The sequence below is a fragment of the Kogia breviceps genome, chromosome 4 (assembly GCF_026419965.1).
Source record: "Kogia breviceps isolate mKogBre1 chromosome 4, mKogBre1 haplotype 1, whole genome shotgun sequence".
Taxonomy (NCBI): Eukaryota; Metazoa; Chordata; class Mammalia; order Artiodactyla; family Physeteridae; genus Kogia; species Kogia breviceps.
Window position 1 is genome coordinate 117,474,533 of NC_081313.1, and position 26,690 is coordinate 117,501,222.

At 35.4% G+C, this 26,690-nt stretch overlaps 1 protein-coding gene across 22 annotated transcripts in view; it reads left to right on the forward strand.

Moving 5' to 3' along the window:
* The window catches only part of ANKHD1 (ankyrin repeat and KH domain containing 1), a 122,066-nt gene that overhangs the window by 42,015 nt on the left and 53,361 nt on the right, over nucleotides 1-26,690 (forward strand). For 14 of the 22 annotated variants that reach the window (XR_010840251.1, XM_059061224.2, XM_059061216.2 and 11 more), the window contains exons 10-12: nucleotides 4,783-4,892; nucleotides 16,218-16,274; nucleotides 25,359-25,446. Coding sequence is in view for 21 of the 22 variants with exons in the window: in XM_059061224.2 (XP_058917207.1) it covers nucleotides 4,783-4,892; nucleotides 16,218-16,274; nucleotides 25,359-25,446 (255 nt within the window). In the remaining variant the exon portion in view is untranslated. Of the gene's footprint in view, nucleotides 1-4,782; nucleotides 4,893-16,217; nucleotides 16,373-25,358; nucleotides 25,447-26,690 lie in introns of those variants that run through there. The other 8 variants (XM_059061218.2, XM_059061219.2, XM_059061221.2 and 5 more) reach the window with 2 other exon arrangements.

Consider the following 26,690-nt stretch of genomic DNA (forward strand, 5'->3'; position numbering starts at 1 on the left):
CAACTTTCTACAAAAGTTGAAAGACAGCTCCATAATTTAACTCTCTTCTTAGGCTTTAAAATCTCAAAAAATGTCATTTTTTTGAAAGGTTTCTTAGAGTTATTAATGTTTGCTTGTTAACTGTAAGTCTTCCCGTTGACCTTATCTTTCCATTGAATGTTTGTGGCTTTTGGAGGGGAGAAGTTAGTTCCTCCTTGTGTCTATTAATAAGAGGAGGTGGGGGTGACATAGAGGTTATAATTTGATACCCTTAAGCCTGTTCATTTCTTGACATTTCTGACTTCTCAAAAAAAATAAGAAAGAAAGAATGAACGAACAAGTGGGAATATGTTTTTTTGGCAGAAGTATTTAGTTTTAGGGGGGTTTTTGTTTATTTTTTTGGTTTATTTATTTTTTTGCGGTATGCGGGCCTGTCACTGTTGTGGCCTCTCCCGTTGCGGAGCACAGGCTCCAGACGCGCAGGCTCAGCAGCCATGGCTCACGGGCCTAGCTGCTCCGTGGCATGTGGGATCTTCTCAGACTGGGGCACGAACCCGTGTCCCCTGCATCGGCAGGCGGACTCTCAACCACTGTGCCACCAGGGAATACCTGTTTATTTGTTTTTAAATATTTATTTATTTGGCTGCATTGGGTCTTAGTTTTGGCGTGAGGGATCTTTGTTGTGGTGCGGGCTCTTCATTGCAGCATGCAGGCTTCTCCCTAGTTGTGGCACGTGCGCCCAGTATTTGCGGCACATGGGCTCTCCAGTATGGCATGCAGGCTCTAGAGTACATGGGCTTAGTTGCCCTGTGGCATGTGGGATCTTAGTTCCCTGACTAGGGATCGAACCCGCGTCCCCACAGAAGGTGGATTCTTAACCACTGGACCACCAGGGAAGTCCCAGAAATATTTAGTTTTAAAATAATTTGTGCTTTATTTATTGTTAACCAGTGGTAAGAAGTAAGTTTTTTTACATAGAATATTTGTAGTTTTATATAGAGCAAGTTAAGGATATATCAGAAAAAATTGATCCAGACAGATGTAAACCTTTATATATCCTTTAGAAATAGTATAAAATTTTTTATCCATATCTAATAAGTTGTTTAAAACTTGACATATAAAGAAATTAATACATAAAGGAAAATAAAATATTTAGCAAACTTTTTTCATCCTTTACTGTTAATATTAATTTGATTATAGCCCAGCATCAATTATTCCTTTGAATTATTATTGCAATAATTTCTTAATCCAGATCATTAATGGTTTGGATGATTGTTTAGATTTTGAACCAATGCACAAACCAACCATATAGGCTGACCTCTTCCTTGACTCAAATACTATTATTTGCTGTAGTTAGTAAATGTATGTGCATTGTTCAGTCATTTTTCCCTCATTATTTTCTGTAACTGTCTGTGTCCCATTCAAGAGTCTTTCTTTACCTGTGCTTATCAGTCTTCATTCTCCCCACGTCCCTCTAAGTAGTCAAGATATTGTTAAGAGGCTTTTAAAAGAAGGAATAAATAATGTTAACTAAGAAATCACCAGACATTCTGCTCAGCTCATGTGTTAACTCTATTAATTACCACTGGCCGCTGGTATAGTAAGAAATATTACACACATCTTATAGATATAGAAACTGATGTACAGTCATGTTACATAACTTCCCTAAGCAAATCAAGCTAATAAGTGAGAGGACCAATATTCAAACTTAGAACTCCTGACATTATTTTTTCTATTGCGTCACCACTGATTCTCATATTTAGCTACTTTTGCTAATTTGAAGTAGGTAGTTTCTGGAACTGTCTCGGGGGCTTGAGAATCACTTTTTATGTGATCACTACCTAAAACAATTTTTTTTCCAGATTAGAGTGTGATTTATTTACATGCATTTCTTCTTATAGTGTAGCACTAAAGAAGAATCCAACAGGTCTTTTAATACATTGCCTATACAGTTTTTTAAAAAAATTAAAAAACCTTTCGTTACAGCATTTTTTCAAACATTTAGAAAATATGATGAATCCTAAGAACGCATTACCCAGCTTTAGAAATCTCATTTCATCTATACTCCCTCTATATCCCCCACTTATTTTTATATAATGTTTATTAAAGATAATTAAACATTAAATTTTTTTATTGAGAGATAATTGACATACAACATTATATTAGTTTCAGGTGTACAAAATAATGATTTGATATTTGTGTATATTGTGAAATCACCACCAGAATAAGTCTAGTTAATATCCATCTCCACACATAGTTATAAAAAGATTTTAAAATTAACATTTAAAGTTTTAAATTTGAAAATAAATTTGTTTTTATAAATTATCAATAAATATTTCAGTATGTATCTCTAAAAGAGGATCTTTTAAAAAAGTAACCACAGTACCATTTCCTTACCTAAATTTTTAAAATAATAATTCCTTGGTATCATTAAATATCTAAGCAGTTTTCATATTTTCCTGATAGTCTTACAAATGTGTATGTGTGTGTTTAATGACTTTTTTGAATTAGGATTCAAATAAGATTCATACAGTAACTTGATCAATACATGTCTTTTTTTTTTTTTTTTTTTTTTTTTGCGGTACGCGGGCCTCACTGCTGTGGCCTCTCCCGTTGCGGAGCACAGGCTCCGGACGCGCAGGCTCAGCGGCCATGGCTCATGGGCCCAGCCGCTCCGCGGCATGTGGGATCTTCCCAGACCGGGGCACGAACCCGTGTCCCCTGCATCGGCAGGCGGACTCTCAATCACTGCACCACCAGGGAAGCCCAGTACATCTCTTAAGTCCCTTTAATTTATGGGCTCTTCATCATCTTTCTTTTCTTTTTTCCCTTTCAAGTTTTGGTTGAAGACATGAAATGTTTATCCTTTAGGCTTCCCAGAGTATGGATTTTGCTAATTGCACCTCCACGATTTCATTTAACTTGTTTTTCTGTCCCTTGGATTTCCTGTAAGTAGTACTTAGATCTAGAGATTTGATTGAATTCAGGTATGATGTATGTTTGTTTTGTTCTGTTTTATTTTTAAGACTACTTCATAGGTAGTATACTTTCTTCAGGAGGTAGTAAATGTCTGATTGTCTCTCTTTTTGATTATTAGATATTGATGATCATTGCTTAGATCCATTAATTCATTAGGGGTTACAAAGTGATAATATTCTAAATTCTATTATTCCTTCCTTGTTTATTAGCAGAATTATGTCTATAAAGAGAAACTTCCCTTCATCAGCTATTTGGTTACTCTTAGGTATAAATCATATAGGAACAGTCTTATAAATGTTTGATTTTCCCCCCCTTTCCTCTCCCCCCTTAACCCCAAATAATGAGATGGACCCCTAGTATCCTTCACTGTTGACCAATGAAGTAGTTTTTTTGTTTTTGATTTGACCATCATTTTGAACTTCTAGATTTAAACATAAATGATGGCTTTTATTCTATCATAGTCCTCATTCTTTTTGAGGTAAAAATTGCTGAAAGATGGGACAATTTCACTATCTTTGGTCAGTAAGTTTAGCTCCTAAATCCTTTTGGTGTGACCTCATTATAGTCTCTGTTTCCTTGCTTTTTGATATTGCTAGATGTTTCAGGCCCATCTTATACAGATTCTCCCCCAGTCTTGGAACCAATTATTCCTTTAAGAAGCCGTAATTTCATTTAGTAGGATATGGTACTTAGAGATCACAATCTTAGCTAGAGATGCTATTTCGGCTTGGTCTTTCATTGTCTCTAGGCCTTTTTTTTTTTTTTTTTTTTTGGTACACGGGCCTCTCAGTGTTGTGGCCTCTCCCGTTGCGGAGCACAGGCTCCGGACGCGCAGGCTCAGCGGCCATGGCTCATGGGCCTAGCTGCTCCGTGGCATGTGGGATCTTCCCAGACCGGGGCACGAACCCGTGTCCCCTGCATCGGCAGGCGGACTCTCAACCACTGCGCCACCAGGGAAGCCCATCTAGGCCTTTTTAGTTGGTCAGAGTGAGGAAATATTTTTCTTACAGATGATAATACAACATGAATTCATGTCAGTACTTCCAATTCAGAACCATACGGTTTTACTTAACTTCAGCAATCTTTTATCTGTGTTTTCTCTCAGCCATGACCCGAATTTCACTCACCAAAGGATTACTCATTTGATTTTTACCACAATATCCATAGAATAGAAACCAAAACTACTGTCAATATGATTTCTGAAAACTTTGATATTTTTGGCTTTAGCAGCCCTTTTAGTTCTTAGGGTATATCTTACTGGCGATGTATAGGCAGATTATTATTATTTTTTAAAATAAATTTATTTTTTTGTTTATTTTGGCTGTGTTGGGTCTGTTGCTGTTGCTGCATACAGGTTTTTCTCTGGTTGCGTCGAGCGGGGTCTACTCTTTGTTGTAGTGCGCAGGCTTCCCATTGTAGTAACTTCTCTTGTTGCGGAGCACAGGCTCTAGGCACGTGGGCTTCAGTTGTTGCAGCACACGGCTCAGTAGTTGTGGGTCATGGGCTCTAGAGCACAGGCTCAGTTGTTGTGGCGCATGGGCTTAGTTGCTCTGCGGCATGTGGGATCTTCCCGGACCAGGGCTCAAACCCGTGTCCCTTGCATTGGCAGGAGGATTCTTAACCACTGTGCCACCAAGGAAGTCCAGATTATTGTATTTTTTAATAGTTTGGTATAGTTCCTTTCTGTGTGGCTAAAAGCATTTTTCTAAAACATTTAAAGGAAAATTAGGATTCTTAAAATCTGATATTTTCATATTTAGAGTTTATGAGTTTCACCAAATTATAAAATTCACAAAGTAAATATGTAATTTTTTTGTTTGCCAGGTGCTAACGTTCATGCTACAACAGCAACAGGAGACACAGCCTTAACCTACGCTTGTGAAAATGGACATACGGATGTTGCAGATGTTTTACTTCAAGCAGGGGCTGACTTAGTAAGATATTTTTAATTTCAAATATTTTTGTGTGAATGGTAATACTCCTTTATTTTTAACATTTAGAAAACACTAGTAAAGAAGATCAGTAGTTTGCATGCTTTGTATAAAATAACTTAAAAGTTTGGCTACTTGTTCTAGTTGTTTCATTTATTAAATGTATTTGAAAATAGTTTTTAAAAGGGCATACTGTTTCTTTTCTTAGGTAAAAACATTTGTTTCTTTCTTCCTCTCACCCAGTCCCATATGACATTCCTGAACTTTTTTAACTGCCCTTTATTAGACATATAAATTCAATTATATGTTTGCAACATAGAATAACCTGTCAGATCACTTTGAGTGATTTCTTTTGTTTTTTTAATTAGTTAAACATTTAAAATAAAGCTACTGTCATCTTCCTAACAACATTGTTACAGCATTTCATTCTTTTTCTGTTCTTTTAATATCTTCTATTTTGGCTTTTCAAAGTTCCAAATTATATGGCAGGTTCGTATGTGTAATAATCCTTACAACTATGGGAAATTATAAATAATATCCCACTTAAAGGTTTATGCTTCTTGCTGAAATGTTTGCTTTGACTAATTTTTATTTTGTGAGAGTATTTTGAACTGCTTTCTAGAGTTTCTTCCAGAATTCCCTTATGTATTTCTTAAAAATCTGTGAGACACACATAGTTATAACTGCTGTAGAGAATCAACTTTATTAATTTCAGTTATTTAGAAAAAACTGTGCAAGTATTGTCTTTTAAACCATTTCCAATAACAGACATTCCCCCCAAAATACCTGAGAACATTATTGGAAAATAATTATTGACTATAATAAGTGTATAGTGTAATTATACTATTTATTTATCATCATTTCTACTACTAATAAATATTGTAGTGATAAGACTAGCATTCATTCTCATTAATTAGGATCTGCCAGTTAGAATTTCTAAGAGGTGTACTTTTTTCCTTTGAAAATTATGATGGATATGTTAAGTAGATCTTAATCTTCTGCATTCTTTCTTTATCTCATTCCTTTTTTTAGAGTTGCTTTGGGTCATCTAAAAATTAAGAATTGAAGCATTTCATCACTTGGAATAAACAGGGTAGAGCATAAAAGCTTAGATAATATAAGCAAAGTTTACTCTTATCCTCTGAATTCTTATCAAAATTTTTCCTTCTTCCATTTTTCCATAGCTAAGTCACTTTCTTGACTAATTTGCTAGTTCTTCTAAAAATATTAAATAGGAAAAGAGGAACTATCTGTTAAATGCACTTTAAAGTATAGCAAAACCTTAGTGATTTTTGACAGAGTTAAAAATTTGTTATGAAGTATTTTTAAATGCCCTTTAAAACAAAGGGCATTTAAAAATAGAAAACAAAATAGTTTTCTATTTTTTATTTTTATAGTTTTCTGGAATTAGGTAAATTGTGATTAAAATTCCTTAGAAGAATGTCATTAAATAAGCAGATTGAAAGATTTGAATTTACCATACTGTTTTACATTCAAAATATAAGATTAAAAAATGGCTCAGGTAAATATTTATCTTAAGTACAAAGGTAATACTGTTATTCTAACGTAACTGTTTTTCTCTTCTGCAAACCGTCTTTGCATTCATATATACATGTAATTATAATCATAGTATAGTACAGTTGTTTTCTATTTTCCAGAATGTGTGTTCTGTCGTAGTGTTTTCAATTTTGCTACATATTCTCTATATTTATAACTTGTGCGTAATATTCCATCAAGTTGATGAGCCATAATCATTCACTTATTATTGAACTTTTGACTTGCTTTTTATTTTTCACTGTTGTAAATACTTCTAGATTTAATAGTTTCATGTGCATATCTTTTTCTTTTTTCTCCTTTTGAATTATTTCATATATTAATTTTTCACTTTAAAAAATGTATTCCTATTTTATGCTTTTGCTATCTGTGGAGAGATATTTCAATTTTAATATTAGTTATTTTCCTGATTGTAAAAAGCAATTCTTGTTCTTTATAGAAAACGTGGAAAGTATGGAAAAGCATAGTAAGTTTGATATTTAAAACCTATAAATAATTTCACGCTTTACTATATAAGCCATAGACGGGAAACAAAAAACCTAGTCAAAAACAAGAAGTGAGTAAAGCAGGCATATTAGTCCCTGAGTCCTGAGGAAGAAAATGACTGATGATTCTTGCTAGATGGACCTAAAAAGACAGTAGCACCTTTGTTGTCCTTCATTCTTTTCTGTCACCTCCTAGTATCTGTTTAGGACTGTAGTAATTTCCTCCAGTGGTTTGGAATTGGAAGACTGCACTTCCATTGCATGGAGTGGAGATGTATTCCATTTCTGGCATCCCACAGATGTATTCTTGATGTCTAGGTTTGGTAGTTCTTTAAGTTAAATTGTTTGTTTGTTTTCAAGGGCTAGCTGAGAACCTTCATTTTGGGGGGAACTATTTTTACCTTCGGTTTTAAATAAGAATGCACAAGTCAACCTTTGAAACACAATCTGGACCATGCTTTGTTAGATTTTTAGAGCTTAACTTTTGCCACAATTTAAGGCTTTGTTACTATATATTTTTTAAAGAGCTTAAAAGTTGTCTCTCATTTAAAAAAATATTCTGTAGAATCAGTTAGGATATTAATTACAATTTTATAAAAATGTAATGCAACAATTTGGATTTCTTATATTGGTTCCTGAGATGAAACTGAGAGGTTTTAAGGCTTTTCATTCTACATGTGTAGTAGATATAGTTTAGAACTTAGTTTTAAAGGAAATCTAGACAGCTTCTTATTTAATGCTTTTTTAAAAATCCACAACCAGAACTGTTAGTATAATTGAGCATTTTCAGGTAGATCCTCAAAATATGTGCATGTTCTCATTTGAAACTTAGTTATTTGAAATTTTATTTTTTCTTGTTTTAAAAATATTTAAAATGAAAACAGATTTGATATTTCCAGTAAAAAAACCCCTGAATATCCATCATATTTAGAAGGTTATGGATTGATATGTAACTTGTCTACCTTTGTAATAATTGCATAAATTTGAATAATCCATTATGAAAAACCTTTGGACTAGATTAGTTTTCTTAAATAAGCCACTTAAAATGTTCCTTTTGGAAATCAAAAATTAAATGAAATAAAAAATTGTCCATTAATTCCAGAGGTTTTTTTGAAAATTCTCCCTATTTAACATGCAAAATCATTTTAACTACTCAATAAGCAGAGAGCCTTGAACAAATCACCTAATCCATATCTTCCATATAGTTGCACCTCTTGTTACCACTGTAATGGGAATCATTATGTATTGAAATAAAGATTATTCCTTTATGTACTTTCTTTCTCTGCATAGCATCTTTTGTTTATTGGGCCCAAATTAGTTTTTAGTATTTGGTGTGATTACAGGTATAATATGATATAAACCCATTTTAAGAAAGTTTGTATTAAAACACATTAGCATTCTGTAGTATACTTAAAATCTAAAAGAAATTTTTTAAAAAAGAAAAAAATAAACCAGCCTTTGGAAACTAATCTTATTTCTCTGAAAAGGAATATACTAGGTGTCCTTATAAATTTGTTATTGAACTGCTTGACCAGAAATAACCAATAAACACCATTTAAAAATCGAAGTTGAGTGACTCCGGTGGTGGTCCAGTGGTTAAAACTCCACACTTCCTGGGCTTCCCTGGTGGCGCAGTGGTTGAGAATCCGCCTGCCGATGCAGGGGACACGGGTTCGTGCCCAGGTCCGGGAAGATCCCACATGCCGCAGAGCAACTAAGCCCGTGAGCCATGGCCGCTAGGCCTGCGCGTCCGGAGCCTGTGCTCCGCAACGGGAGAGGCCACAACAGTGAGAGGCCCGCATATCACAAAAAAAAAAAAAAAAAACAAACAAAAAAAACCTCCACACTTCCACTGCAGGGGGCATGGGTTCAATCCCTGGTCTGGGAACTAAGATCCCATATGCCGTGAGGTGCGGCCAAAAAAAATAATAAATAAAAATAAAATTGACATCTGCAATATTAAAAAAAAAAAAAACGAAAACTGAAGTTGATTCAGTTCCATTTTTTTTGAGTCACTGTCCTGGTGTCCTGTATAATTATTACTTTAGGCCATTCTCCCCAGTACTGGTCTTTAGACCAAAAGGCAGAGTTTTAATATTTCATTCTTTATTCGTATCTTGATAGCTTACTTCAGCTAAAGCATTTATATGGCTTGATTTCTTTTACCACAGTCCTCTAGCCCCCTCTTTACTCTTACTTTTATGTTCAAGGTGGAGAATTTGCACAGTTAACTATTCAACAGTATAACTTGGATTGTAAAACCCTACTCTGCTTCTTTCTTTTTTTCTCTTGCTTGCTTTTAATTTTGACTTACTTTGTCGTCTGTGTTTTCCTGGCTTCCATGCCCAACCATGTTATTGTTATAGAGATGATCCATCTCTATGAAAGATGACTGCATCAGGTCAGAGTTTCCGAAGGCCCTAATGATAGGATGTTTAGGTGGCAGCAGTGTTGGTTAACATGTCAGCGTTGTTTTTTCTCTTAAAAAAAATATATAGATAGGTAGATAGATATATAGATAGTAGGAGTTTTTGTTGTATTTTATTTTTTTCTTCCAGGTTTATTAAGATATAATTGACATACAGTACTGTATAAGTTTAACTTGTGATTATCACAATAAATTTAGAATCTCTATCATCTCATATAGATACAAAATTAAAGAAATAGAAAAAAAATTTATTCCTTGTCATGAGATCCCTTAAGATTTGCTCTCTTAACAACTTTCATATATAACATACAGCAGTATTAATTATATTTATCATGTTGTATAACACATCCCTAGTACTTACTTATAACTTGAAGTTTGTACAGAGTTGCTTTGATTTGGTGGTGTTTCTGGTTTTCAAACCATTTGTAAAGATGATGGAATCTTTCTCTTTTCATCATGGCATGTTAATTTCAGCACTAAAACTCTGATACATTTGTTGAGATAAAAGAAATATTTGTCATCTGTGGAATTTCCTTCACATGTATTTGCCAACAAAGCTAAGGTTGGAAAGGGAGAGTGATATATAAATCCCATAAATTAGTATTCCTTCCTTGTCTACAGCTCCTTGGCCTTTCATTTCTAGAAGAGGAACTCAAGTAGTATTTCCCATAATAAACAACTGACATAGATATCAGAGAAGGTAAACATATTCTAGTTGTGTTCACATAAAGATTTTTTACGACCCACTTTAGCATGTTACAGGCCTTCATTGATATTTGAAAGTAAATCTACTAAAAGGAAGAAATACCTGTGGAAGGCCATCCTGTAATCCTGTATCTGAATGGAGGGCTAATGAGTGACAAAGGCTACACTTAGTTATTTAGAAAGAACTCAACATTAGAGATGCTACTGAGCATTAGACAAGACACTGGAATTTTCATCACAGCCATCAGATCACTGATCTATAAGTAAATAGTTGCCTCAATATTCTCATCTGTAAAATGAAATCTAGTGTTATTTTCTGGACTCTTTTACCCAAGTCCTGTAAGTATTCTTTCTTTGGCTATGTTGGGTGTCCTAGAGCAAATCACTTAGATTCCCTAGCCTTCTTTTGTTTTTCTTTCTCATCTCCCCCCTTTCCTTTATTTTATGAGGGATTTGGACCGGAAGATCTTTAATGACGTGGCTTAAGAAATCTCATTTTATGATTTTTAAAGAACAGGTTAACTAGCTACCTGTTTGGAGGTATCAGATGGACTAGATGAGTACTTAGCCCAAGAATGTGTAAAGTGCTATGGGATCCTTGAAGAAAGTGAAATTTTAAGGTGTGAGTCATAATTAATAATAGTGATGTGATGTGTTACACAAATTATTCTCTCTCTTAAAATCTTTGGGTATATTAAATGTATCTTAAATTACTTAATTTTGGGCATTATTTATAATTAATAATTAGCAGATTTAGCTTATTATAAAATACTTTAGTAGATAAAAGTTACTAATCCCTAGAAAACACAGTAATGTGGTAAGGCCACCTCAGTAACAAATAATTTGGCATTATTATGCTAAATCATTATCTCTCCCACCCTATCTTTTTACTATCAGTATTTTATCCTACTTAAATACTGTCAAAGAAGTAGGAGGAGTTTCCTTAACATGGATTTTTATTGTAAGTAAACTGTTTTCTTAAGAATAAAATCTCTCCAGAGGGTGATGCAAGAGGGAAGAGATATGGGAACATATGTATATGTATAACTGATTCAGTTTGTTGTAAAGGAAAAACTAACACACTATTGTAAAACAATTATACTCCAATAAAGATGTTAAAAAAAAAAAAAGAATAAAATCTCTCCAGTTATCTTTGGAGTTGTTCAATTACGAATTTCTTCTTTTCCTTTGGTTAAACTTTATTTTGAGTAGCAGAATAAACTTTTGTTACATCCTCTTTTTCTCATCTTATATGCCTTCAAACTTTTCAAAATTTCCTTTCTTTAGGATTGTTTTTTCAGCTTTGGCTTTCAAGTGTACATAGTTAATGCCCAGTGAAAGACAAGGAATTTAGAAAAACCATTTTACTTTGAGATGTTAGCCACCTTGAAAATAGGGGTGGAAGACAGAGAGGTTTTTCCAAGGACAAGATAGGAAATGGTTTCTTTCTTTAAGCTCATAATAAATCTGCTTTAGATGCAGTAGATCAAAGAAAATAAATAGAACCAACCTAAAGAAGTGTGGTGGGCACACAGTGTTGCTAATTCTGGGCCTTTGCCATATTGAGTAATAGTTGGTCCTATGCAAATCAGTTATATTTTTTATTTTTAAATAGGTAATATGTAATACTTTTTTTTACATGGTTCAAAATTCATAGAGTATAAAATATCCCATGGGCACCCAGTTTCCCTCTCTGCTGGCAGTCAGTGTTGTTCATTTCTTGTACCCTTCCAGAGATATTTTATATATGTATGATGAAAATTTACATCTTGAAAGAAACATATTCTAATTAATGCTTAGTGCTTTGTCTAGTTCCTTACTGAAATAGAATTTTGATTTTTAGTATACTAATTTTCTCTGTAGAGTTGATCGTAACTTTTAAAGGTTTATTATTTTTAATGTTGGAATGAAAATTGAAGCACTTCTGCACTGAGTAAATTGTGCACCTTGAATATGTTGTACTGGTCTATCACTGATTTTCCTCCCTAACCATGAAGTAAGCTCTTTAACCCTTGTTGCTTTTCTTAGACTGTGTCTAGCCAAATGAACTTTGGGGGCCGTTTTCCTAGGATAGTTGAGCTAGTGGAAACTGGGTGATTTGGACATAGATACATTAGCACCCTCCGGTTCTTAATCCTGGAAATTAGATTTGATATGGACTTACCTTAAAAGAAACAAAAATTTTGAAGGATCAGTTTGTTATCTATATTAAATCTTAGGAAATAGAGGATTTCTGTTTCATTTCTATATCCTCTTTTATAAGATTTTTTTAAAATTTAAGCAATATGTTGTGTGTCTTTCTAAACATTTCTATACACTCAAGCATATATATATTCTGTGTGTGGGGGCTATATGTCTTTTTTATATGAATAGATTTGTTACCACATATACTGTTCTGAAACTTTTTTCTTTTTAATATAATATTTTTCTGTTGATTCCTAAGATTTCTCATTCTTTTTCACAGGTACCCAGTGTTCTATATAATTTATTAACCATTTATTTATTCATAAACATCTGGGTTATTATAATTTTTAATTTATTTATTTATTTGCGGTATGCGGGCCTCTCACTGCTGTGGCCTCTCCCGTTGCAGAGCACAGGCTCCGGACGCACAGGCTCAGTGTCCATGGCTCACGGGCCCAGCTGCTCCGCGGCATGTGGGATCCTCCTGGACCGGGGCCCGAACCCGTGTCCCCTGCATCATCAGGCGGACTCTCAACCACTGTGCCACCAGGGAAGCCCCTGGGTTATTATAATTTTTAAATATTACAAATGGTACTGCACTAAACATTGTTATGCACATTTACGTATTTTTGCTACTTTTGTGAATATACCTATAGGAATAAATTCCTAGAAGTGAAATTGCTGGTTTTCAGAGGGTCCACATCTAAAAGTTTGATAGCTGCTGCGAAACTGTACAAAAATGCTGAACTAGTCTATACTTCTACTAACAGTTGAGGTCTCCTGATTCTTATATTCTCATTAACATGGGTTAGATTTCCCCTTCCTTCCTTCCTTCCTTCCTCCCTCCGTCCCTCCCTCCCTCCCTTCCCTTTCCTTCTTCCTTCCTTCTTTTTTTTATGGTTTAATTTTCTAATCTCTGATCATAGTCCCCATGTTTCTTTTATCTAAAATAATCCCTGTTTCCAAGTAGCCCTAGGAGCTGCTCACTAATTGCTGAACTAATTGTTGAACTATATAAAACACAGGTATAAAGTTACTTCCTGCAAAAGTATTTATTTAGACATCATTTACAAATGCAAATTTTGAAATATTTTGTTAATTTCTTTCAAAAAACTGATTTTTAAAAAATCAAATATTTAGACAATGTTTATTGACTCCATTCTGAAAGGAGATTAATGTGTCTTCCACCATAGGATTTTCATGAGTTATTTTATTATTACATTGTCATGATTTTATAACATTTACATTATGTTTTATGACACTATTATTTCTCAAAGTTGTTTAACTGTATATTTAGGTGGATTCAGTGTTTACCTTACTAGTCTTTCATATTATGTAGACTCTGAATTCCTGATTTCCTGAACTTGACTTACCTTTTGGCTGGCTGATACTGGTATTTTGTTTTGAATTTACTTTCCTCAACCAAAAAAAGGAGTTCACAGGTGCTTGCATTTTTGATATTACTGTATGTTGTATTTATAAATGAATGTAACCAAATATAAAATTATTGTTTTTTCCCCTCAAAATTCTAAGCTCTCTATTCTACTGTCTTCTGGTATTAAATATTGCCAAAGCCTGCTAGAATATTCCCCATTATATGTAAGTGATTTCCTTTCTGCCCGGATTATCATAAGATTCTTTCATTATACTTAAAGCTCTATGATTTCTCCAGGATGTGTCTTGGTGTTTATTATTTTATAATAGTTTTTCCTGGAAAACCGTGAGTGCTTTCTATTTAAAGATTTTAGTCCATCCTCTCTCCCCTCTCCTTTTCTTTCTCCTCCTCATCATCCTTCTCCAGTTTTTTTCTATTACAGCCTTGAATACTTCTTTTTCTGTTCTGTTTTCTTCTAGGACGTTTATTATCCATATATTGAATCTCCCTTATTATCTTTATGTCTGATTCTTTTCATTTTTGTCCTTTTCGTCTGTATTGTTTCTTTCTTAAGCCCATCCACCAGGTCACTATTTTTTCTGTATACTTGTTGCTGCTTCTAACGTGGTTTTCGTGGTTTCATCATTACTTAATATCTTCTGCTCTTCCAACTCACTTTTTTTTTCCTGATAAATTTATTTATTTATTTTATTTTTGGCTGCGTTGGGTCTTCATTGCTGCGCACAGGCTTTTCTCTAGTTGCAGCTAGCAGGGGCTACTCTTTGTTGAAATGCACGGGCTTCTCATTGCAGTGGCTTCTCTTGTTGTGGAGCACAGGCTCTAGGTGTGCAGACTTCAGTAGTTGTGGCACGTGGGCTCAGTAGTTGTGGCACACGGGCTTAGTTGCTCCATGGCATGTGGGATCTTCCTGGACCAGGGTTAAAACACATGTCCCCTGCATTGGCAGGCAGATTCCTAACCACTGTGCCGCCGGAAGTCCCCCAACTCACTTCTTTCTTTAAAAAAATATTTATTTATTTTTGGCTGCATTGGGTGTTCATTGCAGTGCACAGGCTTCTTATTGTGGTGGCTTCTCTTGTTACAGAGCACAGGCTCTAGGTGTGTGGGCTTCAGTAGTTGCGGCTCGCGGCCTCAGTAGTTGTGGTGCACGGGCATACTTGCTCCATGGCATGTGGAATCTTCCTGGAGCAGGGCTCGAACCCGTGTCCCCTGCATTGGCAGGCAGATTCTCAACCACTGTGCCACCAGAGATGTACCCCCAACTCCCTTTTAAGTTTCCTCTTGCTGTTATATCACTTTGTTCCACTAGTTAAAGCATTCATATTCTTTAATATTTTTGAAAGTACAAGGGAATATTTGACTAAAATTTTGTTTCCATTTTTGTAGGAACTTTTTAATAAGTTCTGTGTTGGATACTTTGTGCTTATTTATTCTTATTTGAATGGAGCTTGTCTTTGTTGAAAATCATATGGGGATGAGGAAGGGAGAAGTGAGCTTTAACAGTCAGCTTCTTCAAATCATAGAGTTGGGCTTCCCTGGTGGCGCAGTGGTTGAGAATCTGCCTGCTAATGCAGGGGACACGGGTTCGAGCCCTGGTCTGGGAAGATCCCACATGCCGCGGAGCAGCTAGGCCTATGAGCCACAACTCCTGAGCCTGCGCGTCTGGAGCCTGTGCTCTGCAACAAGAGAGGCCGCGATAGTGAGAGGCCTGCACACCACGATGAAGAGTGGCCCCCACTTTCTACAACTAGAGAAAGCCCTCGCACAGAAATGAAGACCCAACACAGCAAAAATAAATAAATTTTAAAAAAATCATAGAGTTGACTCAGAATACTTTCTTACCAAATCTCTACCATAGGAGCATGTATCCCCTTAGGGTAAGCATATCATCCAGGGTAGGAGGTAGGAGTGACTTAGGGTGAAGCCTTCTCTAGGCCACGTTTCTTTTATTTGGAGATATAGTTGATCCTGGTCAGTGATTGCAATTCTTATTACTGTTTCTTCAACCATCTCCCTGTCTCATCTTTGAGTACTTTCTCCCTGTCTGGAGACTAGATCTAGAGAAAATACAGATATTCCATCTCTCACATTCTTTCAAGTCTCCTGTTTTAGTTGAAAAGTGTGAGCACTAAGTGCATGTATAATGGGGGGAGGAGGTACTACAGAACTATTTAATCTTCTTACAGTATTTTTCCTACTTTTATCTCTCAGCTTCTGATATTCGCAAATCTTTTGGTTTAATTATTTTCTTTGGTTAGATATTAAGATACTGCACTATTTTCTATGGTTTTAGTTGTATTTGGAGATAAAGGCATGAGTTCAAAAACTTTAGCAGAATTATGTCTGCGTATGTTAAGGTTTATATTGAAGTTATATTGGTAGAGAACCATATTATCATACTTAAAAATCATACTCTGTTCATGAAATTATGGTCTCTACAGATGAGAATCTTTTTAGTTGAAGATCCTGAGTTAATAAAGCCCAGCACCTGAAGTACTGGTCACAAGGTCTTCATGGCCAAATGTGATTTTCGTTTTTGGAATAAGATCCGTGAGTTCTTCTTTTTCCTTTCACAGGACAAGCAGGAGGACATGAAGACTATTTTGGAGGGCATAGATCCGGCCAAGCATCAGGTGAGGGTGGCCTTTGATGCTTGTAAGCTACTACATAAAGAATAGATGATGTAGGTAACCAGAACTCTGGATATCTGAATTCCAGCCAAGAAGTTCCAGGACCCTGTTGGGTGACAAAGGAAATCTTCTTCGATTGAAAAAGATTATGAAGTTCCAATAAAAAGAGATTTACATTACTAGTAGTTTGCTTCCTTAGTATTCTTTTTATGTGGTATTCCTAAAAAAATCTCTTAGGTTAAAATAGATTTTCTTATTCAGATAGTTTTTTTGCATTCTCCCTTATTGAGAGAGTTAAGATAACCCAGAGAGAAAGTCTCAGTCATAAAGCCCTTTGTATTCAACTTTCTTCAACAAAAATCTGAAACTCAGATTTAGGGTGATATATTGGATTTTTTTCTATATAATCCTCAAATAAACAACAACAAAAAAACAGTTTAGTGATACATTTACTATATTGCTCATGCCCTAATTTCTATAAAATTAAAAATTTCTTCTTAAAATCTTCTCAGGTAACCTCGTTCTAAGATTGTCTTTTAAGAAGGTGAATACTTGTTGATAAACAAACATTTCTTTTGAAAAGAAAATGTGTGGAATTTGTGCCTGATGCTTTTAAAAGTCAAGCAAATTTAATATCTATTGTAATCCAGAGAGATTTGTTTACACTCAGGAGCAGTGCTTAATTTTTAAATTAGGAATAAGTTGTGGTTGCTTCACAATTAATTTAGGCCATCTAAAATAAATTTTTCAGTGTCAAGCCACTCTTAACCATAATGCTTAAGTATCTTTTTTATTGGCTTTTGGAATGAGAAGTTGTTATATATTCATTCTATTTTGAAGAAAGTAAATAAATTTCTTTCCCAAAATACTATGTGAAAATGTAAACTTTTACTCAGTTTATGTAATAGCTGTGGCTCCTATCAAGAATGTAAAGCTGAGTGTTAGTTCAGATAAAGTTATTTTTTTCTCCCTGGATTTGTTAAAGAAAATGTGATTTTAAATCTGTCTCTCTAGCTGTAAGTCTCAAGACTTGGGATACTTTTTAAAATTGAGGTTTGCAGCCCCACTTTTAGAGGTTCAGATTCAGCAGATCTGAAATGGGGAGTCTGCATTTTAAATGATATCCCAGGAGATTCTCATAAGTCCTCTATATTCCACACTTTGAGACATTGCTAGAGTCTGTAGATTATTCTGCATCATTGCTGAGTTCTGTTCTTTTTCAACCTTTGCTTTATTATCATTCTTCCTTCATCCAAACTGAGTAAGCTTGGTTTTTGTCTTTGTTACTTGTGGTTTTTAGAAACTGAGCTAAACACAAACCCTGAAACGGTGCCTCTTAATCTTTTTTCATCTCAGTTCTGCTGAGGGATATGAATCTGATCAGAAACAGATCACTAAGTTAATGATTAATATACAGTGGTGAGTTGGAAGAACATATCCCCTAGGGGAGATTGTAAGAGTCCTTTAGTATATATATAGTATAAAAGTCTCCCTCTCCTCTCCTCTGATTCTGGTCCTTCCCCCTAGACAGTGTCCTCCTTCAACTGCAAGAAACACCGGCTCTGTGATATAGTTAAAATCTTCGATATATACCTTGGTTGCCCAGGACTGTGGTTTTAAAGGAAATGAACTTATTTTAAAGGAAAAAAGCCTTAATCTAAAATTAAATTTTGTTATCTAAAGCCAAATAGAAAAAAAATGCACCTTTTTTCTCATAATGCTTATGCATCAGAACCAGAACTTTGCAGTGCATTTTTTATGGACAAGATTTTAGCAGGCTTATAAGCTCTGATTATCCACTTATCAATATATTTCAACTGTTGGTGATTAGTTTACCTTAATAAACTAAATAGGACCTCCCGCTTTTTAAATAACTTTTTATTAAGGAGTAGCATATATACATATTTTAAAACTTTACTACTTAAAGCTGGAAAACTTTTATCAATTTTTTCTTGATCCTTAAAACTATCTGTGCAATACACAAAACTCCTAATACACTTTTTTTTTTAAAGGCCAAGTTCTTTCTTTCTAGGTTATTGTATGTTGAATGAGTCCTCTCTCAAAGTTGTTTAATTATAAGTAACAAATGACTTCCAGTGAAGAAAGTAAAGTCACTGTTAGTATATTTTGAAACCTCTCTGCTCTCTATCATTCAAGTACATAGATCTAATAAATAAAATATGAGAGAAAAACAAAATAAACTAAAAATATATAGCTATACTTAGAAACAAGACCAGCGAACTCTGTGGACTAGAAATGGACCCTGGATCCACAGGTGAAGCTATAGGCCCAAGGAAAATTAAACCTAAAAAAAAATGGGCGCTGGGGGCTGGAATTTCATCATCTTTAAGGGAATAGGGACTGAATGCATCTCACATGGAACTGGCCAATAGATACAGTCTATTGCCCAGCCTATGAAGCAGCATGGAAAAAAAGCTCCAAGCAACTGCTTGGAGCAGTTAGAAATTAGCAAATTGTTCTTCATAGAGGGAAGATGCAAAGACAACATTGTAACTAAGAACTTGGAGGGCATCATTATTTGATTTAGTGAGAAGAACAGAAATAACTTCATGGGATAAGAAGCTTAAGTTGCCAAGGAAAGAGCTACTTCTGAAATGGACCAGACTGAGGTAACTTTCAGACCATCTAATGAGAAGGGATAAGTTTGTGGATGGAAATAAAAGAAAAAAAAAAAACAACTCCCATGCAAAATGAGCTTTATCAAATAAAAAAAATATAAAGCTCAGGAGCAAATCTACATGAAGAGAGATAGTCAAAATGCAAGCAAACAAAAAGCAGCACAGGACAGATCCAAGGAAATTGAAAAAAGACTTGAATCAAAGATTTTAAGCATGCTTATTTTAAACTATGAACAATAGCCATAAAACAGTGTGAGGCAATGAAAGAAAAGCTGATGATTATGAATTAAGAACAGATAGATACGAAGTAAAACATTTAAACTTTCAGGAGAAAAAATTGTGGAAATAAAAACTAAATATATAGGATAAACAGTATATTGGACAGTTGAATAAAGAATTAATGAATCAAATGATAAAATAAATAATACAGCACAAAGATAGATGGAAAATATGAAAGAGAAATTGAGAGGCCATATATATATTTGACTATATATATATATATATATATATATATATATATATATATGAAGTTCCTGAAAGAGAGTCTAGAAATAGAAGGCAGAGGCAATGCTTGAAGAGATAATGATGGAGAATTTTCTAGAACTGAATCCTGGCATGAATCCTTGATTGAAAAATAATTGCTAAGCAGAACAAATGAAACTGCAGAATTTTAAGGATAAAGAAAAATCTTAAAAGCTATTGGAGGGGGCTTCCCTGGTGGCGCAGTGGTTGGGCGTCCGCCTGCCGATGTGAGGGACGTGGGTTCGTGCTCTGGTCCGGGAGGATCCCACGTGTCGCGGAGCGGCTGGGCCCGTGAGCCATGGCCGCTGGGCATGCGCGTCCGGAGCCTGTGCTCCGTGACGGGAGAGGCCACGGCAGTGAGAGGCCCGCGTACCGCCAAAAAAAAAAAAGCTATTGGAGGAAAAATGAATTATTCTCAAAGGAACAACAATTAAATTTTTGATGGTAGATTCTCATCAACAAAAATAATCACAGAAAGCAATGGAGAGTAATATCCTAAAAATACCAGAAGAGGGACTTCCCAGGTGGCACAGTGGTTAAGAATCCACCTGCCAACACAGGGGACATGGGTTTGAGCCCTGGTCCGGGAAGATCCGACATGCTGTGGAGCAACTAAGTCCATGTGCTACAACTACTGAGCCTGCGCTCTAGAGCCCGCATGCCACAACTACTGAAGCCCGTGCACCTAGAGCCCGTGCTCTGCAACAAGAGAAGCCACCACAACGAGAAGCCTGCACACCGCAATGCAGAGTAGCCCCGCTCGCCGCAACTAGAGAAAAAGTCTGTGCGCAGCAACGAAGACCCAATGCAGCCCCCCCCAAAAAAAACAGAAGAAAATAACACAATATAGAATTCTATACTCAACTAACATTCCAAAGAAGGAAAAATAAGCATTTTTTCAGATCTACAAAGAATAAAAGTTTACCACCTCAGATCCTTGCCAAAAGAACTACTAAAAGTTATGTACATCAATAAGGAGAAAAAAGAACCCTGGAGGAAGGCGTGGGATGCAGGAAGCTACGGTAAGCACAGAAATTGGTAAAATATAAATACAATTTGTGAGTATAAAACCTAAATTTTTATGCTTAAAACCAAAGTAGTACTAAAAATCTAGACAGCAATAGTATGAAATTCAGCAGGGTATATTAGAAAGTTCAAAAGCCATGCTAGAATCCTTGTGTTCAGGAGTGAAAAATCAGGTACTGAATAACTTTAAAGATTCTTTTTTTACAAAAATATATTATTAATCAGAATATAAACCTATTGAACTTAATTGTTAAAAGGGCACAGACTTGGGGGCTTCCCTGGTGGCGCAGTGGTTGAGAGTCCGCCTGCCGATGCAGGGGACACGGGTTCGTGCCCCGGTCCAGGAGGATCCCGCGTGCTGCGGAGTGGCTGGGCCCGTGAGCCGTGGCCCCTGCACCTGCGCGTCCGGAGCCTGTGCTCCGCAATGCGAGAGGCCACGGCAGTAAGAGGCCTGCGTACCACAAAAAAAAAAAAAAAAAAAAAAAAAGGGCACAGACTTGAATTAGATTGAAAATCAAAATCTAGCAAATTCTGTTTTCAGGAGAAAGATGTAAAGCAAAATGACAATAAAAGGTTGACAAAGTAATGGAAAAAGTTATGTAAGGCAATATTAATATCAGGCAAAATGGAATTTTAAACCAAAATCATTTTTAGAGATAATTAAATGCTCCTCCAGCTAGTATAACAATCAGTTACTAATCAGTAATTAACATCTACCGTCCAATTAAAATAGAATATTACAAAATTAGAAGAAAATTAGTCAGCTCTACATTTGTAGTGATAAGATTTTTTCCCACACTTCTCTATGAAACTAATAGATCAAATACATAAAGCTATTGTTAAGAAGAGAAAAATCAAGTTTGCTTATATAAATAGAGAGCTATCATTTTGTTTCCAACAAATATGGAATATGTTATTTTCCAGTGCATTGAATATGTGTAAATCTGGTGCATGTTTTAGGCCACAAAAAACTCTTCAAAACAAACTTCTTAATCATATGAACTACATTCTCTTATCTCTTTTTTTAAAATTACAAATTAACAATAAGACCTTATTTTTAAAATCCCATATAACTAGAAAATGAGGAAAAATACTTTTACATAATTCATGAGTTTAAAAGGCAATCACAGTAAAAATTGCAAAATAGATGTTATCACCAAAACTACACATCAAAACTTGGGTGAGAGGATACAGCTAAAGTGGTCCTTAGAAGGAAAATTGTGTGTGTATGTGTGTGTGTGTATATAATGAAAGTAAATGAAGCTAGTAAAGGAACAACAGCACAAAGAAAGAAGGACATAAAGTTTTTAAAAAGTTAATAGAGGGCTTCCCTGGTGGCGCAGTGGTTGAGAATCCGCCTGCCGATGCAGGAGACACGGGTTCGTGCCCTGGTCCGGGAAGATCCCACATGACGCGGAGCAACTAAGCCCGTGAGCCATGGCCGCTAGGCCTGCGCGAAGTTAATAGAATAGTAAACAACAAAAAATAGTTAAAAAAAATAAGGATAAACAACAGCTGATTTTTTAAAAATTCTGAAATAGATAAAATAAGCCCAGCTTTTTTCAAAAGGGCAAAAGGTATATGATAGAAACTTAAAGGGAGTTATAACTACATGATATAGTAGAGAACTTTAAAATTTATAAGGCAATATGAACAGTTTGAATACTTAGATGAAATGAATACTGATTTTTTTTAATAAATATAAATTATCAAAAATGATTCAAGGAGGGCTTCCCTGGTGGTGCAGTGGTTGGGAGTCCGCCTGCTGATGCAGGGGACGTGGGTTCGTGCCCCGGTCCCGGAAGATCCCACATGCCGTGGAGCAGCTGAGCCCTTGAGCCATGGCCGCTGAGCCTGCGCGTCTGGAGCCTGTGCTCCGCAAAGGGAGAGGCCACAACAGTGAGAGGCCCGTGTACCGCAAAAAAAAAAAAAAAAAAGATTAAAGGGGATCCCCTGGCGGTCCAGTGGTTAGGACTCTGTGCTTTCACTGCCGAGGGCTCATGTTCAATCCCTGGTTGAAGAACTAAGATCCCACAAGCCTTAATGCGTGGCCCCCCAAAAAAATTCTAGAATCGTATACCTCAATGAAACAACCATTTCACAAATTGAGTCAGTAGTTCAAAACGATACATCTAATGAAGGTAAGAGGATCCCAGATGGATTTATAGGTGAGTTTTACCAAATGTTCAAGGAATAGATAATCCCTATATTATTCTAGCTGTTCTCCAAAAAGAAAGAAAAAAGGTTAAATTGCACAATACCTAAGTTTGTAGCCTTGAAAAATAATTTTCTGTGTTTATGAAGGAAATAATCACAATTCGTATCCTAAAATTTTATTGATGTTGAACAAATATTAGCTGAAATAATAAATCCAACATTCATAAGTAAGTAGCCAGTTGACCCTTGAACAGGTGGGGTTGGGACGCCCACCTGTGCAGTGGAAAATCCGCATATAACTTCGTATATACCCATGTTGTGTGGGGTTCTGCACCCCTGTGATCGTGTAGTGTAGAACTTAGGTATCAACATATAAATGGACCTACGCAGTTTAAACCCATGTTATTCAAGGGTCAACTGTATAGACAAATTTGATTCCTATCCTAAAAGGATTCAGTGGTCAGATATTTTGGGACAAATTGTATGTGTTGTGGGATATACATTATTAATTTTAGGACAAGAAATATTATAATACATTATAAAGTTGTAGTATTATCGTATCAACTGTTTCCTCAAACATATTGTTCAGAACCAAAGGAATGAATGTATATTTATAGGGAGGAAAATAAAATAGGCAACTTTTAATACCTTTTATTTCCAAAATTTTATTAGTATGTTGAATTTTGAAATTTCTGTTGGAGTGAGCATCTTGGGATTATACCTTCTGATTTCTTATTTTTAACAGCTATGGGAATATTTTAAATATACAGAACTAACAGGTACTTTAAAAGTTTATTCTAAACAGGGCTTTCAGAATCTTTTGTCTTTGCCACTACTAGTTGCATTGATGGGTGTCACTGCCAGGCTTAAGAGATAAGAAAGAAAAAAAAAAGGAAAAGTGACATTAGTATTGCCCACCCAAGATTAGTAATAATGTATTATCAAATGAAGGTAATGAATGTCTTAATCTAAGTTTAGCTACCATTCTTAAAATTAACTTCTCTTTCTCTTATTTACCTAGTAGAAAATTTAAACTTCAAACTTCATTTCTATGAAAGGGAAGATTTGAGAGGTCAGATGTGCTTAGGTTCCTTCTTGGTAAACAGTGTTCAAGTACTTCATTGTTTTAGACATTAGGTATATAATAAGCGAAAATGGACATGATTGCTTTTCTCATGAAGCTTATACTTGAATGGTGGACATGTTACCCAGATAGTTACACAAACTAATATGTGATTGGAACTTATGAAAGAGCAGTTCGTAGAACTGTAAGTCAATAGTAAGAAAAGTGATCTAGTCAAGAAGGTTCAGGAAGGTCTTCCTTGAGGAAATAACACTTAACTTGAGACAGTCAAGGATAAAAGGAGCTAACAAAGAAATGTTACAGGGAAGAGAGAGCAGCTTAAGCAAAAAGGTCCTGAGACAGGAGGGGAAATAGCAGTTGCTAAAGGAGCAATTTCTTTCCAGTGTGTAGTTGATACAACAACTCCAGCATGTAGTGTGTTGACACAACTTTCTAGGTCTTTCTGAGTAAGCTCTTCATGATGTGTATTCCGTTTTGTTTGAAGTAAATTGCCAGAATATTAGATTTACCTACATTTGAATATAAGTTCAAAATTCATTCTAAAGCCAAATTTTGTTGGCATTATCTATAGTTATTTATCCTCCATACCTTAGAGTTAATAAAAATTGTTGTCTAATCAATATGCATAACAAAAATCAAAACAAACTAGGAGGTTGAGAATTTTACACTATCAAGATAAAAGAAAAAAACTTCTTTTAGAGTGGAATTCCTGTCACTGCAGTCCAGTTTAGTTTCCATTGGGTTGACAATCTATTCTTACTGTTAGTTTGCCAAAGTTGTAGTGAGATATAGTTATATAATAAGAAATCACCGTTCTTTATCAAGTTTTTCTTAGTAACAGAAGAGGACCAGAACAACAGAAATTAATGTTTGCATACATAGTAAAAGAGGGGATAGTTGAGAGAACTTTTTGTGAAAGCTATGTGTCAGCTGCATTTTAATACTTAGATGAATGTAGTAAGAGTTCACAGTACTCCCAACAGGCAGTACTACTTAACCATACAAGCAAGCTTTTTTTAGTGGCATTTGATATTAGGATGCTTGAGAAGCTGTTTTCTCATTCATTCCTCTTGCTGACAAACTTGCTAGGAAGAATAACAATCTTCCTACTATTGTAAGACTGCTTCTTTTGCCTTTGACTATTCAAGCATTTAATTTCTGCTCTAAAAAATAATCAGCTCATTTGTATGTTTTTCTTTTTCCTTTTTGCTTTACTCCTGAAATACCATAGTGTTTTTCTTCAGAGATTGGTTTCTCTCCTTTGATAGATCTCTTATTGCCTTCTGATATGATGAGATCCTCAAAATCACCTCACAAAATTAAGGTTCCTTTTTCATAGTTCAGATGAATAGTTAGGGAAATATCTTTTTAACCTTAGTATTAGAAAAATGCAGTTACTTCTCTTTGGGGATCAAACTAAACATAAGTCTTACCTTAATGTTTATTGTTTGGTATGTAAAACTGAGCATGCTCTTAGAAAGTTACACCATCTAATGTGGACTGAAATTAATCCTGTATTTTGGAGGAATTGAGGTAGGTAACATAAGTGTGTTGAGTAAGTATTAAATCTTCATTATTTCTTATGTCATTGATACTAAGTGTTAAAAATAGATGGTTAATGAATTGGCACTGATGGATTATTTTATGTTTCTTTACTAGGAACATGAATCTGAAGGTGGAAGAACACCTTTGATGAAAGCTGCGAGAGCTGGCCATTTGTGCACCGTGCAGTTTCTTATTAGTAAAGGTAAAGAAAGTACAAGTGTGCATTTCCAAGAAGGTACATCTTCTGAAAAAAGTTCCTAAACTGTTGCAATTTCTGTAAAGCTACTTCACCTGTAGTATAAGTATTGTATTCAAGTCTTTTGTTGCTGTATTTTATTAGGAAGCAGAGTTCATAAGGTACTTTGCTGGGATCTTTATTAGTTTGGTTTTTTTTTTTTTTTTTTTGGCTGCATCGGGTCCTTTTTTTTTTTTTTGGCTGCATTGGGTCTTAGTCGCGCCACACAGGATCTTTGTTGAGGCATGCGGGATCTTTCGTTGCCGCGTGTGGGTTATTTTTCTCTCTCTCTCCAGTTGTGGCGCGCAGGCACCAGGGCACATGGGCTCTGAAGTTTGCGGTGCGTGGGCTCTAGTTGTGGCTCGCAAGCTCAGTAGTTGTGGTGCAGGGGCCTAGTTGCCCCGCGGCACGGGGGATCCCAACTCCCTGACCAGGGATCAAACCCGCATCCCCTGCATTGGAAGGCGGATTCTTAACCACTGGACCACCAGGGAAATCCTGTTTATTAGTTTTGAGTTTGAAGTTATCATCAACCAAAGAGTATATGGTTACTCCCCAAAGTTGGAAAAGTCAAAGGTAAAATGTCCAGCTATATTTAGTAGATACAATATCGTTCAGCACTTAAGGCAGTTCTGCTGGAAATGGGGAAGGGTGGAGGAGAGAAAGTCTGCTACTGTTGTTTATGGTACAGTTAAATCAACCAAGTACACAAGGGTGTTATTTATTATTTTTATATTCCTCTAGAGAGTCTATTGTTAGAATATATTTAGGCGAAGATGTTCAAATGATGGATAAGAGGTAGTTCAAGACTATTTACTATAGAAAAGTGAAATGCTTCTGAACTCAGTTTATGTTGAACCATATAAAATTGTCATTGTATATGTCAAAGATGGTAATATCAGCAATTTCTTTTGGTTCAGCCTATCTCTGTGTAGTGTTCGAGGTACTCTGGCATCTGATAAAAAAATCTTAGGTTAGTATGTTAAACTGTAAGGAAGGTCCACTCAAGTTTGTCACGTTATTCAAATAAACATTTTATATCTATTGTATATTCCAATAGAATTCTGACATTTTGTACCATTAAGGATGCAGTGTAAGATTTTATCCTTTTAAATATACTTGCTTTCTTCTTTAATTGGATAAAACTAGGCCTATTTTCTTCACATCACATTTTGCTACCAAGTAAGGCATATCTTACATAATGTTATAAC